At 41.1% G+C, this 19,311-nt stretch overlaps 1 protein-coding gene across 6 annotated transcripts in view; it reads left to right on the top strand.

The window, feature by feature from the left end:
* Positions 1–19,311, top strand: part of DENND5B (DENN domain containing 5B) — a 179,238-nt gene that overhangs the window by 142,424 nt on the left and 17,503 nt on the right. For all 6 annotated transcript variants that reach the window (XM_023643329.2, XM_023643327.2, XM_023643328.2 and 3 more), the window contains 3 exons: positions 5,183–5,264; positions 16,039–16,167; positions 17,966–18,087. In XM_023643329.2, the coding sequence (XP_023499097.1) occupies positions 5,183–5,264; positions 16,039–16,167; positions 17,966–18,087 (333 nt within the window). The remainder of the gene's footprint in view (positions 1–5,182; positions 5,265–16,038; positions 16,168–17,965; positions 18,088–19,311) is intronic.

The following is a 19,311-nucleotide window of genomic DNA, read 5'->3' as shown; positions in this document are numbered from 1 at the left end:
TCATCCAAGCCACGCTGAGGCAGCGTCCCACATGCCACAACTAGAAGGACCCACAACTAAGAATATACAACTGTGTACCGGGGGGCTTTGGGGAGAAAAAGGAAAAAGATAAAATCTTTAAAAAAAATATGACTGTGTGAAATATATAGAAAAACATCTGTTTAAAAATAAAATGTTTCATTATTGGGAAACAGTTGTGTTCTAATTATACAGAAATGAGCAGTTCATTGACTTTTCTTTTCCAGATTTAACTGGGTGGGGTTTTTGTTCCAAAAAAATACTTCTTGTTTGCCAACTGTTAAGCTTCTTAATTAATGGCAGTAAACAGTCTGTATTTTCATACTTAGGGAAAATCCTCCAAGAAATTCGCAGTGGGTTTAGACACTGCTCTTATTAGCGTTGAGCCAGGATGAGACTAGATGATAGATCATTACTTCTTCAGAAGCAGCAGTAAACAGGAGTGAGACATTTTAAGGGTTGCAGAAGAATGGAAAAGGTCTTAGCAAGAGGACCATAGCAGGATAGACTGTCTTAATTTTTTTTAATAGACTTTATTTTTTAGAGCAGTTTTAGGATCATGGCAATATGGAGCAGACAGTATAGAGATTTCCCATATACCCTCAGCCCTGACACTTGCATAGGTTCCCCCATTATCAGCGTCCTCCACCAGAGTGGTACATTGCTTAGAATTGATGAATCTCCATTGACACGTCATCACCCAAGGTCGATAGTTTCCATTAGGGTTCACTCTTGGTGTTGTACATACTGTGGGTTTGGATAAATGTACGGTGACATGAATACACCATTGTAGTATCATCTAGAGCAGTTTCACTGCCCTGATCGTCTCTGGGCTCCACCTTTTCATCCCTCCGTCTCCCCTAAGCCCTGACAACCACTGACCTTTTTACTGGCTCCATAGTTTTGCCTTATCCAGAATGTCGTATAGTTGGAGTCATATAGTATATAACCTTTCCAGATTGACTTTTTTCACTTAGTCATATGCCTTTAAGTTTCTTCCATGTCTTTTCAGACTGTCTGTTTTGACCTAGTCAAATTCTGACCGAGTCACGGCACCTGTAGTTTGAATTCCTGTTTCAGAGAAGGGATCTCAGAATGCCCTTAATCCTAGAAAGAGGACTGTCCTTGACATATCACCCAAAAGTTTATACCTTTAATAGACATAGGTGTTGTCCTTAAACCTTGAATCCTCAGACAAGGTTCCACTACACTTTAAATGGATTTTTACATCAATTGGCAAGAGGTGGGGTATGATGCAGAAGGGGGTGGAAATGCTGCTTCTAAATGGTTATTCTGGGTCTAGCCCAAGAATTTTGAGTCACTCTTCAATCATCTTATCTTCATCAAAAGTTTTCTGTTAGGGGCCGGCCCGGTGGCACAGCGGGTAAGTGTACACGTTCCACTTCGGCGGCCCAGGGTTCTCCGGTTCGGATGCCAGGTGCAGACATGGCACTGCTTGGCAAGCCATGCTCGGGCAGATATACAAAGGGTATTCCAGTGGCTAGGTATTAAATCCATGAGTGTTTATAATGGAGGAAAAAGTGACCTATTGTATTTGAGTATATCGAATTAAGAAGTAGTAGTAGAAATATACATTTAAATAGTTTATAAATTTCTCTTCTGGCCAGAGTAGATTTCACGGAAACCTTAGATTTTAGATCTCTAGAAAAAAGTAGGACTTCACTCCTTAACTCCTAATCTGCTCTGTTCACAGGCTTCTAAACTGTTCCCTCCAAAGTCACTAATAAACTACTATATTAGTTTCCTGGGGCTGGTGTAATAAAGCAGCACAAACTACGTGGCTTAAACAACAGGAATGTATTGTCTCACAGTTCTGGAGGCTGGAAGTCCAAGAGCAAAGTGTCAGTAGGGTTGGTTCCTTCCGAGGGCTGTGAAAGAGAATCTGTCCCATCCTCTCTCCTAGCTTCTGGTAGTCTCAAGAATTCCTGGGCCTTTAGGTGGTATTCTCCATGTGTCTTTACATCATCTTTCCCCTGTACGTGTCTGTCTCTGTGTCCAAATTTCCCCTTTCTGTAAGGACACTAGTCACATTTGATTAGGGCCCACCCTAATGACCTCATCTTAACTTGATCATCTACAAAGACTCTTTCTCAAGTAAGGTTCAATTCACAGGTACCCAGGGTTAGGACTTCATCAACTTCTCGGGGGACATAATTCAAACCATAATAGCTACTATTGCCTAATCTGATGTCATGGTCCAGCTGTTCCTTTAGCAGATTATTCACAAATCTCTGTCTCCAGCCCTAGTTCCTTGACATCCATCTTTGATAGCCCATGGGGACCTCACTCTTAACGTATCCTAAAATAAACTCATTATCTTAGCCCCTCTCTCTCCTGTCCCTCTCAGGCCTTCTCCCTTCTCTCCATCTTATTTAGTGGCATCAGCACCCTCCTCTCTGTCAAGCTAGAAGCCAGAACGCCATTCTTAATGGAATAGGAAGCACACTGGACACAACATTGAATGCTCTGCCCCTTTTAAGAAATGGATACAATTGGGTGGGTTTCTTAACCTCTTTGAGCCCCAGTTTCTTCACTTGCAAAATTAAGATTAAAAAATTGGAAGGAAAATTATAATTATAGGATCATATATATTAAAACATTTTATATTCCTACTTAATAGTGTTTTTGACACAAGTCTTACCCTCTACATCCAGCCCTTAAGTCTGCCACTGTGTATTTCTCCTCTTTTGTTCTCACTGGCTGCCACTGTCGTAGTTCCTCCACAAGCTGGCCTTTGGAACACCTTCTGGCTCATCTCCCTTATTTCTCTTACACCCTCACACTATCACTGTAGTTAACTAACTGAAAAGCACTCAGGAACATATGGTGTCTTTTCAGAATCCCTCCCCGCTCCCTGCAATTTCTGTAAATTTCTAACTTGTCGTTTAAGATGCTGCTGTCTGGCCCTAAATAGTCTCATCCTCCTCAATGAGGATTTGTTGAATGTTGTGAGGGACCTTCTAGGCCCTTTAGGGATTCTGAGAATAGGATATGATCACGCGTCAAGAGGCATATAATTTAAGAGGAGTTACCAAAGTGGTAAATTTTGTGATGGAGCTTCAGTTTTACAAGTCCTGTTAAAGAGAGGGAATGACTTATCCAGCAGTGTGCTTAAGGGAGAGAGAATATTCGGGAAAGATTTCACACAGAGGCAAAACTAAAGCTCAATTTCATTTTATTTTATTTCTCAAGAACTTAAACGTGGTGCCAGGCGCTGTTCTAAGTGCTTCACCTCTCTTTGAATAAGGAAGGTGCTGTTGCTGTCCCCACTTTGCAAATGAGGAAACAGACCACAAAGAGGTGAAAGGACTCGCCCAAAGTCAGCCTGCTGTTAAGTTCTCAGCAGGGTTTGAGGAAGCCGGGTTCTTCACCGGCAAGCTGTCCTGCTCTCCGTCTAGAGTGATAAATAGGCTGTGGACGAGGAGAAAGATACAGAAGCGTTAAAGGCTGAGCTGACAACTTTCATGAATTGCATGGGGACATGAAACAGTATATCACAAGTTTAAGGAATATTAATCAGGGAAGAGTGGCAGGAATATAAGCCTCCAAAATAGGATTCCCAGGACATGTGGAGGCCTGTGAATGCTCTTGCTGTGGGTGCTACTGCTTTTGGAAATGTCAGGCTCCTCTTTTATAAGTCTCTCACCTGTTCTCTGCTCCCAGAGGCATGATTCCTTCTTACTGTCATGTCTCCCTCTAGCCAAGTTGCTGATTATGGTTTCAGCTCCTTTCTCCTGCCTCGCGATCTTTTTTTTTTTTTTCTCTTTTCACCCTATTTCTTACAACTCGTGTGGCCATCTTTCATGCTGTCTAATCATCCGGAATGTGGACGTGTTCTCCAGGGTATTTCATTTTCTCCCCTGAAAGAGAGATGTGCTTTCATTAATAACACACTTAAGTGGTGACCGTCTCAGACAGGAAGATAAACATAGCATAGTCCTTGCAAGACTCGGGAACAATTTCCTTGGTGTCATTACCTGCTAAATGTCAAGATGAGCCTGTGTTTTCAGTGACCCATTGAAAACTCCCTCCAAAACTGCCATGACAAATGGCCTATTTATCACCACCTGTGAGGAAGGCCCTCAAAAGTACATCTTTAGGTTTCTCTTTGTCCTGGCAGCCCCATCAATGCTCATTTATACCTGCCAACTACCAACCCAGCCTCTTTCACCAAGTGCCAAAAACATGCTGATCCTAATCCACCAAAATGTTGCCTGTCTCTCTTCCTTCAGTGCCAGCTTCATCTCTATTCAGGTATTCTGATATTGTATCCTAGCCCTCCGAGGTAGAATGGGTCTGGAAACTGAGAAGATGCAGGTTTAATATACAGCAAAAACCCACATCCTAAATTCTCATTTTATTGATATATTTGCCAAGTGCGGTGTTGCAATTTAGTTTTCATCTACAGATGGGAAAATGGAAAGAAAGGGCACAAAACTCAGCAGCATCTCACTTACGGTGAGATTGGGCGGTCCCACTACAGTACATTAGCCAATAAGTGGTTGCTGAGCCATTGCTATATGACAGAATAATCTTTCCTTCTTTTATAAATATTGGGTATTCAGGCTTCTTAAGAGAATGACTCATGGACATTATACTCCTAAATGTTCATTTAGATTACTCACTTTGTGTGACATACAGACTGTAGTTTGGATTCTGAACTTTGAAGTAGAAACTCATCAGAGTAGAGAACTCAGACTCTTGGATTTTCCTTTTTAATTATTCTTTCAGAGTCTAGGGAAATTGTGTGTTTGCAAGTCATGAGCCCAGAGATGATTCACAGACTGAGTGGCTTAATTTATAGACGTTGCTTTCATGTCATTATCCAGAGCCATTAGAATGAGTAGCTTTAGAAAATGACTGGCACCTTATGGCCAAAATTTGCACACATTGCGTTATTTTGCTAAGTGAGCTGTTATTATTCATTTTAAATTTCCAAACGCAGCCCTCGATTACCTAGAAAGAAAATAGCTGGTTTGCTGTATTAGTAAAGTGGCAACATTTGGGGAAAAGAATTTGAGCTTTCTGTTGTCTTTAAAATTTGTTCTTATCAGAGTATTTATTTCTAGAATGTGAACCACGTAGATATTTTTTAGGTGCTTGCTCTTATTTTTCTAATACTCTGCTGATGTTTTCTACACAGTTGCCCTGGGACCAGAAAGAAGAAAATCTGACTGCGGAGTTATGTTGCCAACTCTCAGGGTCTCTCTTATCCAAGACATGAGGTATGTGTTATATGTGCTGGCATACGGTGACAACTTTGAAATGTTTATGGCTTTCACTTAAACTGTTCAAAGCACTATGGCTATGTATTTGTTTTTGCTTATATGTCCTGAAGACAACATTTTTTTATAATCTTGTTTATTTTACTTTCATACTATTATATTTTCTCCTGACATTAAATCCAAAAGGAAAAGGTAGCTGAGAAGAGTTTTAAGGCATCCCTAAATTATTTTACCATTTTTCTTCAGTTTTCTAAAACCTCCTTAAATACCTGCTGCCCACAGCTACAGACCAAAATATCTACAAATAATGACAGGTTCCTTGGCAGAAAAATTGCCATTGGGCAGATTTAGTTTGAAACAAATGCAAGTCTGAGAATTATCACTTGCAATTATTCGTCTTAGAAATCGTTAGAAAGCATCAGCTTACCTAAAACAGGTGTTTTTTTTAGATTTTTTTTGTTCTTTTTGAGGAAGATTAGCCCTGAGCTAACAACATCTGCTCCCAGTCCTCCTCTTTTTGCTGAGGAAGACTGGCCCTGAGCTAACATCCTTGCCCATCTTCCTCTATTTTGTATATGGGACACCGCCACAGCATGGCTTGATGAGCAGTGTCTGCACCTGGGATCTGAACCAGCGAACCCCAGGCCACCAAAGCAGAACGTGCGAACCTAACCGCTGCACTGCCAGGCCTGCCCCACCTAAAATAGATTTAGTGAATGAGGAAGGCAGAGGCTTTTTTCTTTTAAACATTTGAGGTACAATACTTAGTCAGCTCTTAAAATTTGTGGGTTTAAAGTGAATGTTACAACATTTATAGCACTTGAAACTTTTCTTTGATGGTGTGCTTTATTAATATTAATCGTTGGTATTTATTTGGTTTGTCAGATAACTTGCGACTGAAGAGCATAATTATTATGAGTGGCAGCACAGCACAGTGGTAACACATCCTGGCTTTACCATTTACTAGCTGTGTGATCCTAGGCAATTTTCATAACTTCTCTGTGCATCAGTTTTCCCATCTCTCAAATGGAGATAAAAACAGTGTTCTCTCTCATAGGATAGCTATGAGAATTAAATGAGTCAGTCCACTACTGTTAAAAGTTTCAAGAAGTACTTGGTTTATAGTAAGAGTTCAGTAAATGTTGGTTTTTGTTATCTGAATCAGTTTACATATTTATATCTTAAATGTCACTTTTCCTTGGTAGATGAAATATAGTTGTCTTCATGTAGCTTATGATTCCTTTTTATGGTCAGCGTGAGAGGCATAGTTGTAACCATGAGCGGAAAACGATCTTGGTTCTCTTAACAGAAACATAAAACCACATGTGTCCTGTGGTGATTTCACGGAAGCTACCACTTTAGGGTGATGGTGGTTGAAAGCTTTGCAGCTGTGACCGCAGGGGCCAAACTTCTGAAACCTAATTAGGAGCTGGACACATCTCATAAGGCTACGCTGCTCTTCCCATTTCCTGCTTATTTGCTTGTATCTCCTTCGTGTTGTTGGTTTTTTGCAGGGCGGGGTACCCTGCCTAGATATACTCCCTTCTCTTGGTAAGAGGCAGTGCAGCCTCCTGATTCAGACCTCGGGCTCTGGAATGAGCCTGCGAGGGTTGCTGTGTCAGCTCTGCCACTCCCTAGCTCTGTGACCTGGGCCAGTTGCTTATACTCCCAGTTTTCTCACCTATTAAATGGGGATAATAATAGTGTTTCTCTCAAAACGTTGATGTAAAGAGGCAATGAGTTGATAAATGTGAAGCTCCCAAAATAGGCCTGGAAATAAGTGTGTGTATACTAACTCATGCATACACATACATCTGTATTTATTTCTGTTTCTGTCTTTATATGTGTGTGTATATATTTTTACACACACACACAATTTTTTTTTTTTTTGAGGAAGATTTGCCCTGAGCTAACATCTGCCAGTCCTCCTCTTTCTGCTGAGGAAGACTGGCCCTGAGCTAACATCTGTGCCCATCTTCCTCTACTTTGCATGTGGGATGCCTCCCACAGCATGGCTTGCCAAGTGGTGCCATGTCCGCACCCGGGATCCGAACCGGCGAACCCCGGGCCACCAAAGCAGAACATGAGCACTTAACCACTGCGCCACCAGGCTGGCCCCTCACAATTTTTTTTTAAACCATGAATTCATAGTGATATCTCTGATTCCAGTTCAATACCACCGAGATCATTCTAGCCTCCCCTTATTTGTAATTTCTTTCTCCAGCCATGAAAAACCTGGCTGTCATTATCTGCAATATATTTACTTATTTGTGCAACCCCAGTATATACATAAGGTAGTTTCAGAACTGCTAACCTGTACCCCCGTGAGAAACAAGTGTACTTACTAACTAACCATCGTTTTGTGAACAGCTGTAGTTTTGTCATTAGCCTTTCAGTATCCAGTCAAAATACCGTTTTCCAAAACTTAGATTAGTTCTTTTTATTTCTTCACTCCCTTCAGCATGGTTATATTATTCATTTGTAATACAGTTAGGTTTATTTGTTGGTTTGTGTTCTCCCCACATCCTGGTTGTTGGTTGGTTGTTTAATTTATATAGGGTAGAATTCACTCTTTCTTGGTGTATAATTCTATGTGTTTTCACAAACGCACAATCACATTACAGAACTGTTTTACCATCCCATAAATTCCTTTGTGCTAGTCCTTTTGAGTCAACCCTTCTCGCAGTTTCCTACCCCTGGTAATCACTGATATATTTGCAAGCTCTTTTCACTGAGAGGGCCTAGCAGTAATAGTACCCCGGTAACAGTGTGCACACCTAGTGCCCACATATTGGTTTCTAAATCCCGTTTTCCACTGAAAGGGACCAGGGCTCCCTAGAGAAGTGATTGATTGCAGGGCTGGGGAAGGGAAAATATAGGCTGAGCCTAGTGCATCTTTGGGGCCAGAAAGTAAGGAAGTGCTCAGAAAAGTATAGGATCATGTAATAAAGACTCAGGAGCCAGCTTGAAAGGGCTCCCAGTGGCCAAGGCTGAAGCAATTTGAACAACATAATAAATAACAATAGTATTGCAGCATAACCCATAGAATAAAATAAATATCCATGAGTCTATTCTGATATAAATAAGGAAATGAATGGCAGTGATGGGACAGCTCTTTTTCACTTAAGCATTCCAATTAATAAATGTAGAATAATGAAATAGAAGAATTAGTGGTTGAAAGTTTAAGGTGAAACCAGGATATTTGCATAGTCTCAAAGTATCCTCCCCGAAGAATTTATTAATTACAAAGGAAAAAATAGTAATTTTATAGTGGAGAAACCCAGCAGACACTACCTTAACCGAGTGATCAAGGTTAACATAACTAGTAGTAGGACGCAACATCACGGACCCCCTGATATGATACACTGAGAAGAGTGCATCACTTCTGCAGTGCTCTTGCCATAAATGTATAACCTCAATCTAACCATGAGAAAACATCAGAAAAATCCAAATTAAGGAGCATTCTACAAAATAATTGACTAGTACTCTTCAAAAGTGTCAAGGTCATTATGACAAGGGAAGGCTGAGGAACTGTCGTGAATTGGAGGAGACCAAGGAGATGACAGCCAAATGCAACGTGGGATCCTCGATTAGATCCTGGTGAATTCCAGCTGTTAACAGTACTGTACCAGTGTTAGAGTCCTGGATTGGTTATGTAAGATGTTAACATCAGGAGAAGTTGAGTATGCAGGAACTCTGCACTTTTGCAACATTTTTGTAAGTCAAATTATTTCAAAATAAAACAGATATATGTTTGTTTGTTTTGTTTAAAACCAAGCCTGGTACGAAGTAAATGTGTAATGGCCATTATTATTATAGATACACAGCGTAGATGGCTTATCGTTATGCAGGGATGCAATTCTTGGTACAGCTCTGCTCACCTGTTCTCTTGACTATTGGATGGATGAGCTGTGACATCTCTAGTCTAAGCCCCTAAAATTTGTCACTTGGATTACATCATGGTCCCCATGTTTCACTGCCGCCCTCCTGTAATTATTCATCCTCCCTTCTTGTAATGTGGTAATCTTAGAATAAAGTCGAAACCGCTTGCGCTGGCTGGCAGCACCCTGCTTGATCTGACCCCTGTCTACGTGCAGCATTACGTCCTGTCACTGCGCCTCTGACCACTTCTTTGTTCCTCCAGCATGCCAAGCTTGTGTCCTGCCCTGGGCCCTTCGTCTACCTGTTCCCTTCACCTAATAACTTACCTCTGATTCCTACTCCCGTAGAATCTCCACAGGCCAGGCTCCTTCGGGTCATTCGCACCTTAGTTCAAACGTCACTTCCTCCAAGAAGCCATCCCTGACCACCTGGTGTGAAGCGCCACCCAGTCACTCTCTTTCAATTCCCTTCTTTTAATCTCTGCACAGCTTGCTTTTGTTTGTTCGTTTTTCTAACGCTATTCGTAAACATCATGATGGAGGGGCATCTGTCTGACATGTGGAATTGTTAAATTGTTAACAGGTGTGAACACAGTCTGTCACATAAATGGTGGTCAATTAATATTTGTTAAATGAAGGATTTGTCATATTTTAAGCTCTGTGAGTGTGAGCGAGGGAGTGTGTGTGTGTGTGTCTTTGTGTGTGTGTGGTTGGGTGGGTGATGTGACATTTTTACAGACACCCTTACGTGGTTCAGCTGGCCAGACTGCCATTGAGTTATAGCGGTTACAGTTTTGAAGATGTAGAAAGATGGCGATCGCTGAGATACTTTTTATTCATCAGTTTAAAATTGAGAGTTTAAAACCTGAGAAGTCATATTGCTTAGCTTCTTCCTTTTATAGATGTGGAGCTCAGGCCCAGATAGGTTAAGTCTAAAACCGTATAGCCAATTACCAGCAGAAATGGAACTAGGACTAAGGTTTCCTGACCGTAGTTCAGGTCTCTTTCTAACTAGATGCACGTTCTCAGCCTTTGCCCTGTCACCAAAAAATGCCGAGTGTGAGTAGGCCAACAAGTTGGCAGTAGTGTACGAGTGTACATCAGCCAACTAGAATCTAGTGTAACCGCGGATAATCTATGTTCAGGGTGCTCAACTGAAAAATTGATGTCCTGTCACTGCTCACTTCGGAGTCACTTCAGATTTCAATTTTCAGACTTTATCTTAGAAAAAATCTGAGAGATCCCTGAGTATCCTAAAGTGATGTTTTGGTCAAATGAGAGATGCTTTTAGTAAAACTTGATTGGTTGGTTGCTTTCAAAACGTGTTTAGTAAGGCAGAAAAGCATTGCCCGGAAAAGACAAGCTGACTTCCCAGAGTTTTTCCCTAACATTTTATTATAGAAATTGGAAGTGGAATTGCGGTAATTCTGTGTTTAATTTTTTGAGGAGCCACCATACTGTTTTCCACAGTGGCTGTACCATTTTACATTCCCACAAGCAATGTACAAGGGTTCCAGTTTCCGCACATCCTCACCAACACTTGTTTTCTGGGGGTTTTGACAGTGGCCATCCTGATGGGTGTGACTTCCCAGTTTCTGATGGCCTGCTTAGCAGTCTCTTTCTAGGTCTTCATAGACCCCGTGCTAGAGTCTTCAGCTTCCAGAGCTTAGAAACCAAATCACTAGTAACCCAAAATATAATCAGACTCTAGGATGCTGACTCCTACTGCCCGAGAGACTTACTTCAGATACCTGGGAGAGATGGAAAAATAATGGGCTGGATTTGGGCCATTTATTATTTCCCTAACCGGGTGATTTGATACTCTCACTGATATGGGCAGGCTCTGCCTGGAAGCTAGATTAACATCAGAAGGCTGCTTGGTGTTCCCAGAAGCAGAGATGTGGACGCCTGATCCTCCAGCTCCGAGCTAGTGACCTTCGTGTTCGCAGGACAGATGTCATCTCAGGGAAGCCTGCAGGAACACTGCCCAGGGGTGTCTCTCCCTTTTCTCTGCTTCATTCTGCCTCTTTAAGATGACCTTTTATATACTGTTGTTCTTATTCATGATATGTTTCCTTTAGAGTTTAACCCTCAGTGGACAGGCTGATTTCCCTGTTTCCCAGTTCTTGGCAGTTACTTCATTGCCCCTAATCACTACCTAGATAGTCAATGTGGATGTTTTTCCTTAAAGGAGAACACCCAAGTAATGTTTTAAACTTTGATTTTTTTCAATCTGGACAATGAAAGATAAAAACTTCTTTTCGAAAGCTTAGGTAGTAGGCCTGTCTGAGTCCTTGCTCTCTGCTGGGCACACGCCTCTGCCGGTACCTCCTGTCTTGCCGAGGTTTTCTCCTGAGGCAAAGACGTTGGCAGTTCAGGGCCTCAGATTGCTCACAGTTGTCGAGAGTCTTGGCACCGGGTTGCTTGGCAGCTAGCACGAGTCCAGGACAGACACATCTCAAGGCTATCCCCCTTGTCTTAGTATCTCAGACTACGCCCCAAGACCTTCACAGATGCCAAGTATCACCAAACTGTCAGTTATAGAATGATTTTTTTGTTCCAAAGAGAAAGGCTGGGGACCATTAGTCATTGTACAGATTATCTACCTGTAAAAGAGGACTATTGTCACGGTGTTGCCATTATTACAGATTTCTTTCCAGACTAGCCACGCACATACCATCTAGCTATTCAAACAGAATTTTATTATTAATGACAAAATGTATTTAATGATGAGAGGCATTGTAGAACATTACATGATCTAGGAGATTGTGAGTACTATAATTCAAGTATAGATTTCCTGGATGTGTAAACAAATGAACAGGATGTCTGAGTAAATTCCAGAAATGTTCTGTTTACATATAAAGATGGGAATAAATTACTCGAGGGTAAATTGGCTCATCACTCTATCTTTTTGTAAATAACGTTTGCATATGTGCTTTTGAGCATCTGGCTTTATTCTACACTAAAGTTAAGTAGTCATGATTGATTGTGTTACCCCTGGGGAGGACTTTGATGAATTTTTATGACTGTACAAAATGTGAGCTTAAAATAAAATTGGCTAATTCCCTAATTTCTCTAATAAATATTACTGGGTTTCATTGGTGATACATTGAAATGAGCACCAGTTTTGAACATTTAGAAAATGTGGATTCATATTTAGATGCTGCCACTCTTAGAAATTGTTTGGTTTTAGGAAATAGAGCCCATTCGAACTAGCTTCAGCCAAAAAAGAGGGACTTAGCAGAGATTTATGAGGGTATCTTCCAGAATCCCAGAACGAGAACTGTGGCTGGACTGGAAAAGTCTTGTCACCGGTTTCTCCCTTTGTCTCAGTAGAAGCAAACGGTCTCTGCCTCTCCCTTCCCATCTGCTGCCTCTCCCTTGACCTCCCCTCCTTTTCTGCTTTATCGTGCACGTGCTCACCCAAGCCCTGCCTTTAACACCCTTTCTTGTTTTAGGTGTCCAACAAAAACTAGCTTGGTTTTCCAGGGTACCAATTCCCAGTTTCTGGGAGAAAATCCGATTGGCTCAACCTGGGTCAGGCACGTGCCTCTTATCCAGTCAGTTCTAGCTGAGGGATTAGGCGGCTGGGGCCATCAGTTCGGGTGGTACCTGGAACTGAGTCTTCTGGGTCTGCGGAAGGGGAGTTTCTCCAGGAATGCGAGTGCTGGGAAGGAGCGACTCGTGGAAAATGGGTGGCATCTCTAGAATAATGCGTATTATCTCTGTGACCTTAAGTCTCACTTTTCTCATCTTTGAAGTGAAATAATCATGCTCTCCCTCTCACTAGTTCCTGTGACGATCAGAAAAGACACAGTACATAAAAACTTAAATTGCAAAGTTTTGTGCCAGGGTTAGAAACAAATCAAGTAAGTCAGTTAGTTAAACCACATCATGTATGCTTTTCTGTGAATTGACAGGATCTATTTGGGGAGTAATACTTATATCTAATATTCTGCTAAATGCCATTATAATGACCTATAATAAATTATTCCAATTAAAAACAGATTTAAATGGTATAACTACACAAAATTTTTTAATAGATTTGGATTTAAGTTTAATAACCCAACACATATACATTGTTTTAAAGCATAGAATTAGATATAGATTTACAACACAACTGAGTTTTTTGAGCTCCTAATATGTGCCATAGGGTACAAAGAAGGATGCAAGGCTGCTAAGAAGTATTGGGTTCCTTATCCTCAGGGAGCTTTTGTCAAGGCAAGAAAAAGGTATACCAAGAGAAAATGATAGAAGTAGTAGGCAGTGCATGATAAATGCAAATTAGACTATAGAAGTTCATAAATTGGAGAGGTCATTGAAGGCCCTCATGGTCAAGGAAAGCTTTCTAGAAGAAGCTGGGATTTTAAACATGAGTAGAGTCAAATAGGGAAGCTGAAAGAGAGTAAGTCCTTCAGGGAATAGAATGCAAAGTCTTACAAGTCAACTGCCCAGAATGGAATTTTTTTCTTTGTTTTGAGGAAGATTAGCCCTGAGCTAACTACTGCCAGTCCTCCTCTTTTTGCTGAGGAAGCCTGGCCCTGAGCTAACATCCGCGCCCATCTTCCTCTACTTTATATATGGGACGCCTACCACAGCATGGCGTGCCAAGTGGTGCCATGTCTGCACCCAGGATCCGAACCGGTGAACCCCAGGCTGCTGAGAAGCAGAACGTGTGAACTTAACCGCTGTGCCACCGGGCCGGCCCCCAGAATGGAATTTTTTTAAATAGGATGCTCTGTTGAGTCTGAGGGATAGTAGGCCTTGAATTCAAGCCTGAGCACTTCAGGCTCTATCCTTTGAGCTTTTGAAGGTTCTGGAACAAAGGAATTACATTAAGGAGGCACTATTTTAGGCAGAGTAATCTCCCTTGTGCCACTGAACAAGATGGGCTTGAGAAGAGTCTGGTGGCCTCATCTCCTGAGTCTCAGGCCTCCTTCCAAAAACACTAGGACAAACACTTTTATGGTGGGAATGCTGATTGCCGCCTAAATAAAAGAGGTTTCACTTTCTGTGTTCCAATCTGTCCCATTTTCCTTAAACATAGATTGTTTTTCAGATTATAATTATGTTTCACTTTATCTTCTTCACCTGCCATGTCTCCAGATTCTTGTTTAAGGCCAGCACAAAACTAATTTCAGTAGATTTTACTATTTTAGAGTAGGGAGCATACTTAGGGAAAGATTACGCGACATAAGTCCTTATCAGTCCTCGTGTAGGTTCATTTTCAGTGAGTACACTTTGAATCAACCTGGTGTTCCTGGCTCATGTGAGCTCTCACCTGACACTGCACTCATGGGGGTACTTTGTAAATACTGTTGAAGTCTAAGTGGTAAATGCCCAAGCTTGTCTCCCTTGGTGTTTTAGTCAGCTGTGTCATCATTTGGGAAATGTCAGTAAGGTTGAGGAACAGCCACTGCTGTTCTGTAGGCTCATACTGGAGGTGCCAGCTTGGGTTGTGAAGTGCCTGACCACTGTCACCACCGGTAGGAACCAGGGTCTAAGCGGGGCTTGCTTGACCCAGCTTTCTTCCCTCATGACCATGTGTGATGGTCGTAGCCCTTTAAAGATAAAATCAGTCTGTCCTAATTTCTGAAAAAATTGTTAGACGTGAGGTGAGGTTGGCTAAGCTGCACAAAAATAACAACAGAAGTTTCTTTTGTCTCCTCGTTCTGACTTGTTTGTAAGCCACCTCTTTAGCATCTCTATGATCACATCAGTGACATAATGCTTTGCATCTCGTTTCTCAAGAGTGTCTGATCATACATGAGCACTGAGGACTGAGGGCTTAGATCTTCAGCCCCAGGGACTGAGAGAGAGGGAGGGAAGGAGAAAGAGAAAGAAGAAAATGTGTGTTTGGCAGGAAGGGTACTCCTTATTCTGAAAGCTTCGAATCATCAGAGAAAAGAGCTCATTGCATACCACAGCTCTGATGAGTCATTCTGGATGTAAAAAAAGTAGAGATGGTGGGTCTCAATCACTGAGACTTTGCAGTGACTCACTCTGGTGGTTTTACAGTTACCCCGTCCCGCAGGCTTGCCCCTCCTGCCCAATCCTTCTTCCTCCTTAGGAGGAAAATCATTAGGAAGGTTAAATTCAGTCCCGCTGGGTATAGCGTTGACTTCTACACAGAATACTATTTATACATATATGTAACATTCAATCGGAATTCAACCACAGTTTTTTTGTGACCACACGATTTTCCAAGTCTTGCAAATTTTTAAGAAATTTGAATTTTTCAGCACAGTACAGCTTGTCTCCTAATGCCATAGAAAGTAAGATTTCATATTTCCATATGTTGTCCGGGGCTGCTTGAGAAATAATTCTGTGGATTAAAGTTGGGCCAAATATTTTGGTTAAACTGTAGAGCAATTATTTTGAATAAAAGCTTGACTATTCAAAAAAGAAAAATCTAAAACTTAGTTTACAACAAGTGTCAGTAAACTCCTCCAGTGAGCTAAATCCAGGTTGCTGCCCCCTTTTTTTTTTTGTAAATAAAGCTTTATTGGAACACGGGGAAAAAAAGCTTGATTATTCAGCCTATTTTATTACTTTTATTTTCCTGAGGGTTGGGAATAACCAAGTGCAAGTTTACAGTATCTGTGGGGTGGAAACAAGAACATATTAAAACCTGAAAGTGGAAATGAGCATTAAATGCTTTATCTTAGGATATTGTCCGTGTGCTCGTGTTGTAGTGGTAATTCTGATGTAGGACTAAATTCATGATTCAGATGGAACCTCTGAAGGGTTGATCAACATAAATTGTCTATTACCTGTTGCTTCCTCTAAGTATAAAAGAATTTTTCTGTGCAAAGTGCTATCACCCTTTAGTTCTTTTCCAGTTCAAGGTTACCCTTAGGATTTACATCTTTGCCTTTGCTGCTATTCTTTAGGCATATTCAAAACATGAGTGAGATCAAGACTGATGTTGGACGAGCTCGGGCATGGATAAGATTGTCTCTAGAAAAGAAGCTCTTGTCCCAGCATCTCAAGCAGTTGCTGTCTAACCAGCCACTCACCAAGTAAGGATTGCCCCCTGAGGCATTTCTGTTTCTTTGACCTGTGTTTACAAAGCAGATTGCATAAGCTGCCAAACTGATGTCTTCAGCATCAGTTGCTGATTCCTCCGCACGGCATTCTTCCTTTCTAACAGGCATGTGCTTCAGAAACTCTGTCTTGACGTAATATTTGATTATTTCTGGGAGGGCATGAATTTCATGGCCATTGGCCAGATTTCTCTGTTCTAATCAACAAAAACAGCTAAGTAGTCCCCAAAGACTGACAGTAACATCCAAAAGATGGGTTGAATTTATGTAAACTTTTTTGTCATATTGTAAAGATCACAACAAAATCTGGAGTAGCAGAAAAAAAAGAGTTCACAGTAAAGGACTTCTTCTGAGAGTCCTGCCAATTCTTACATTCAACAGTTTAGAGCCAGGAAACTAATCAAGTACATATTAATTAATTGTTAAGTGTTTTGATAGTTTCCTTTACTGGATCCAGAAACCTTCCTGGGTGAAATGTATCATCTGGATAAATACGTACGTTAGAGCTAATGTGAAGGCTAAGGATTTTGAGTTCTCTAGAGCAAAGGTATGCAGAGAATTCAACCAAGACCTCAAACCTGACAGTGTCGGAATCGCATCTTGGTAACCCAATTCTTTCCATAGTTTTGCATTTGTACATATCACGGTTGGATTACTTACCCCCTGGAGCACTTTAGGATGTCTTCATGTCCAAAGAATAGGTTTGATAAAGAATGCAGTGTGAAGTCTGGCTGGTGAACCTGAGCTTGTTCTCTTAAAACTGGCTACGTGCCCACCCATCCCAGCCCATCAAAAGTCATTCATGCACGTTGTTTCCAAAGTACAAAGAAGAAAATGATAATCATTTAAAATCCTACCACATAAAAGTGAATACTGTTTCATGTTTTCTTCTGTACATTCTTCTATGCGTTTTCTTGTTGTTAAGATTATACTGTATTTGCAATTCAGTATCATCCTTTTTTTAGCTTAACGTTTTATCGTAAACAATTTGCTATATCCTAACGGTTTAAGCTCTCAGGCTGAATGCCTGTGTTCAAATACCGCTTTAACTATTCACTATGTAAATAGCCTTAGACAAGATACTTAACATCTCTGTATCTCTGTTTTCCCCATCTATAAAAGGAGGATGCTAATAGACTTACCTTGTAGGGTGGTCATGAGGATTAAATATATTAATAACTATAAAATACTTGGAAAAATGCTTACATGTAAATGCTTAATAGAAAGTTACTTATTTTAAGAGTATTAGTTTTGTTTTTGCTAAAACTCTCCTGAAACTTTATTTTTAATGGATGTACCATGATATATTTTTACTTTTACAAATAATATTTTAGTAGACATTTAAGTAAATCCTTGCCTGCATTTCATATTATAGCCTCTGGACTGAGTCCTAAAAGTAAAATTAATGTGTCAATGGGTATGACTGGTTTAAAATAATTTTTACCAACAAATTGCTTTCCTGAAATTTTCAGTTGCACTGTCTATGAGAATGGCTATTCATTTGCCCCACCTCTTATCAGCGCTGGCCATCACCTTTAAATCTTTGTTAGTTTGATAGACAAAATGGATTTATGGGAGGTTTTTTTCTTTAATTACTAACTAGGTTAAGAATGCATTATTAACTGTTTATATGTCCATTTTCGTGAGTTGTCTGTTCTTTCCAGACTAAAGTTTCTGCCCATAGCTTGTCTAAGTGGAGGTGCTTATTTTTAAAGGAAGACAAAATGAAAAATACGCTGTACTACTGTTGTGTGCTTGTCTCGTCCTTGCCCAGGAAGCTGTATAAGCGTTATGCTTTTCTACGTTGTGAAGAAGAAAGGGAGCAGTTTCTTTACCATCTTCTTTCCCTCAATGCTGTGGACTATTTCTGCTTCACCAGTGTGTTCACCACTATCAGTAAGTCTGGAGAAATGACTAAGTGATGAGTTGCTCAGGTGACTAATGGAACAAGAGTGTCTATGTTTTAAAGTGAGACGTACCAGAGTACAGTGCTAGACGCTGTGAGGCGCCCCGCAGGTCTCCCTTTAGGAATGAAGGTTGTGTCCTAGCCGCTGGGAGTCCTGCCGCCCGACAGCCCTCAGCTGTCAGCTCCTGTGGGGAGTGCTCACCAAAGAAAGCTGCCTTCCCAGAGCTCATTCCTCCTACAGGGCCCGCCAGCAGCCTATGACTGATCAGTGGGCTGTCCCAGAACCCATCAGGGGACTAGCTGAGGACTTCCTTGTGACTGCCTCACAGCTCAATTCCCGTAGCCAATCCTGCTTTCTTCCTCACGTGTTGATCCCAGAAGCAACACGCTGCATGCTAATTTCTGACTCAGAGTCTGCTTCCCAGGAAACCCAGTCTACAACAGGAAATGGAATGGATGTGAAAAGGAATGTTTTACTACACAAATATTCCAATATCTTGTCCTAAACACATAAATTCAAAGCACCTGTACAGGACAGTAATAGATAACTGAGCATCACTAAACTTTGATGATTCAGAAAGACTTCAGGATCTTGCTGGATGTTGTAGGCCTGTAGAGGGAGGAAATGCTGACTACAGATGTGGTTTCGATGAGCGGAATTGTAGCATTTATTCTGTTCACCATTGCTAATTCTTATTTGCAGTGGGTCCCTTCCCTACTTTGGGGAATTTTTGCTTGTATCGGTTTGGAGTTCTGTTCAGCTACGAGTATCAGAAACTTGGAAAACAGTTTAAACAAATTGGTAGTTTTCCTTTTCTTACATAACAAGAAGTCTCATGGTCAGCAGGCTGAAGTGCTGTCGTGGACCCAGGCTCTGTGCCTCTCCTCCTAGACAATCCTCAGTACGTGCTAACCAACCTCGTGGTCACAAGATGGCTCTTCTCAGTCCACCTTTCAACAGGAAGAAGGAAGGAATGCTGGGGAAGAAGGGTCCGAATCTGTGCTACGGAAACATAATTTTCCAAGAAATCCCACTAAATAGCACTCACATTTCATTGGCCAGAATTGTGTAGGTTTTGGCTTTTCTAGTCTCTGGTAGAGGCAAACAAGGGAAAATGGAGTTGGAATGGCTGTTGGGCCAACGTGTGATATCTGTCAAGCTGCTATTAGTTTATTAGGTTACTGCAGATATAAGAAGCTAAGATGTTATGAAC

This window comes from Equus caballus, chromosome 6 (genome assembly GCF_041296265.1).
Source record: "Equus caballus isolate H_3958 breed thoroughbred chromosome 6, TB-T2T, whole genome shotgun sequence".
NCBI classification, from domain to species: Eukaryota; Metazoa; Chordata; class Mammalia; order Perissodactyla; family Equidae; genus Equus; species Equus caballus.
Note: the sequence above shows the minus strand (reverse complement) of the source record. Positions and strands in the feature narration are given on the sequence as shown.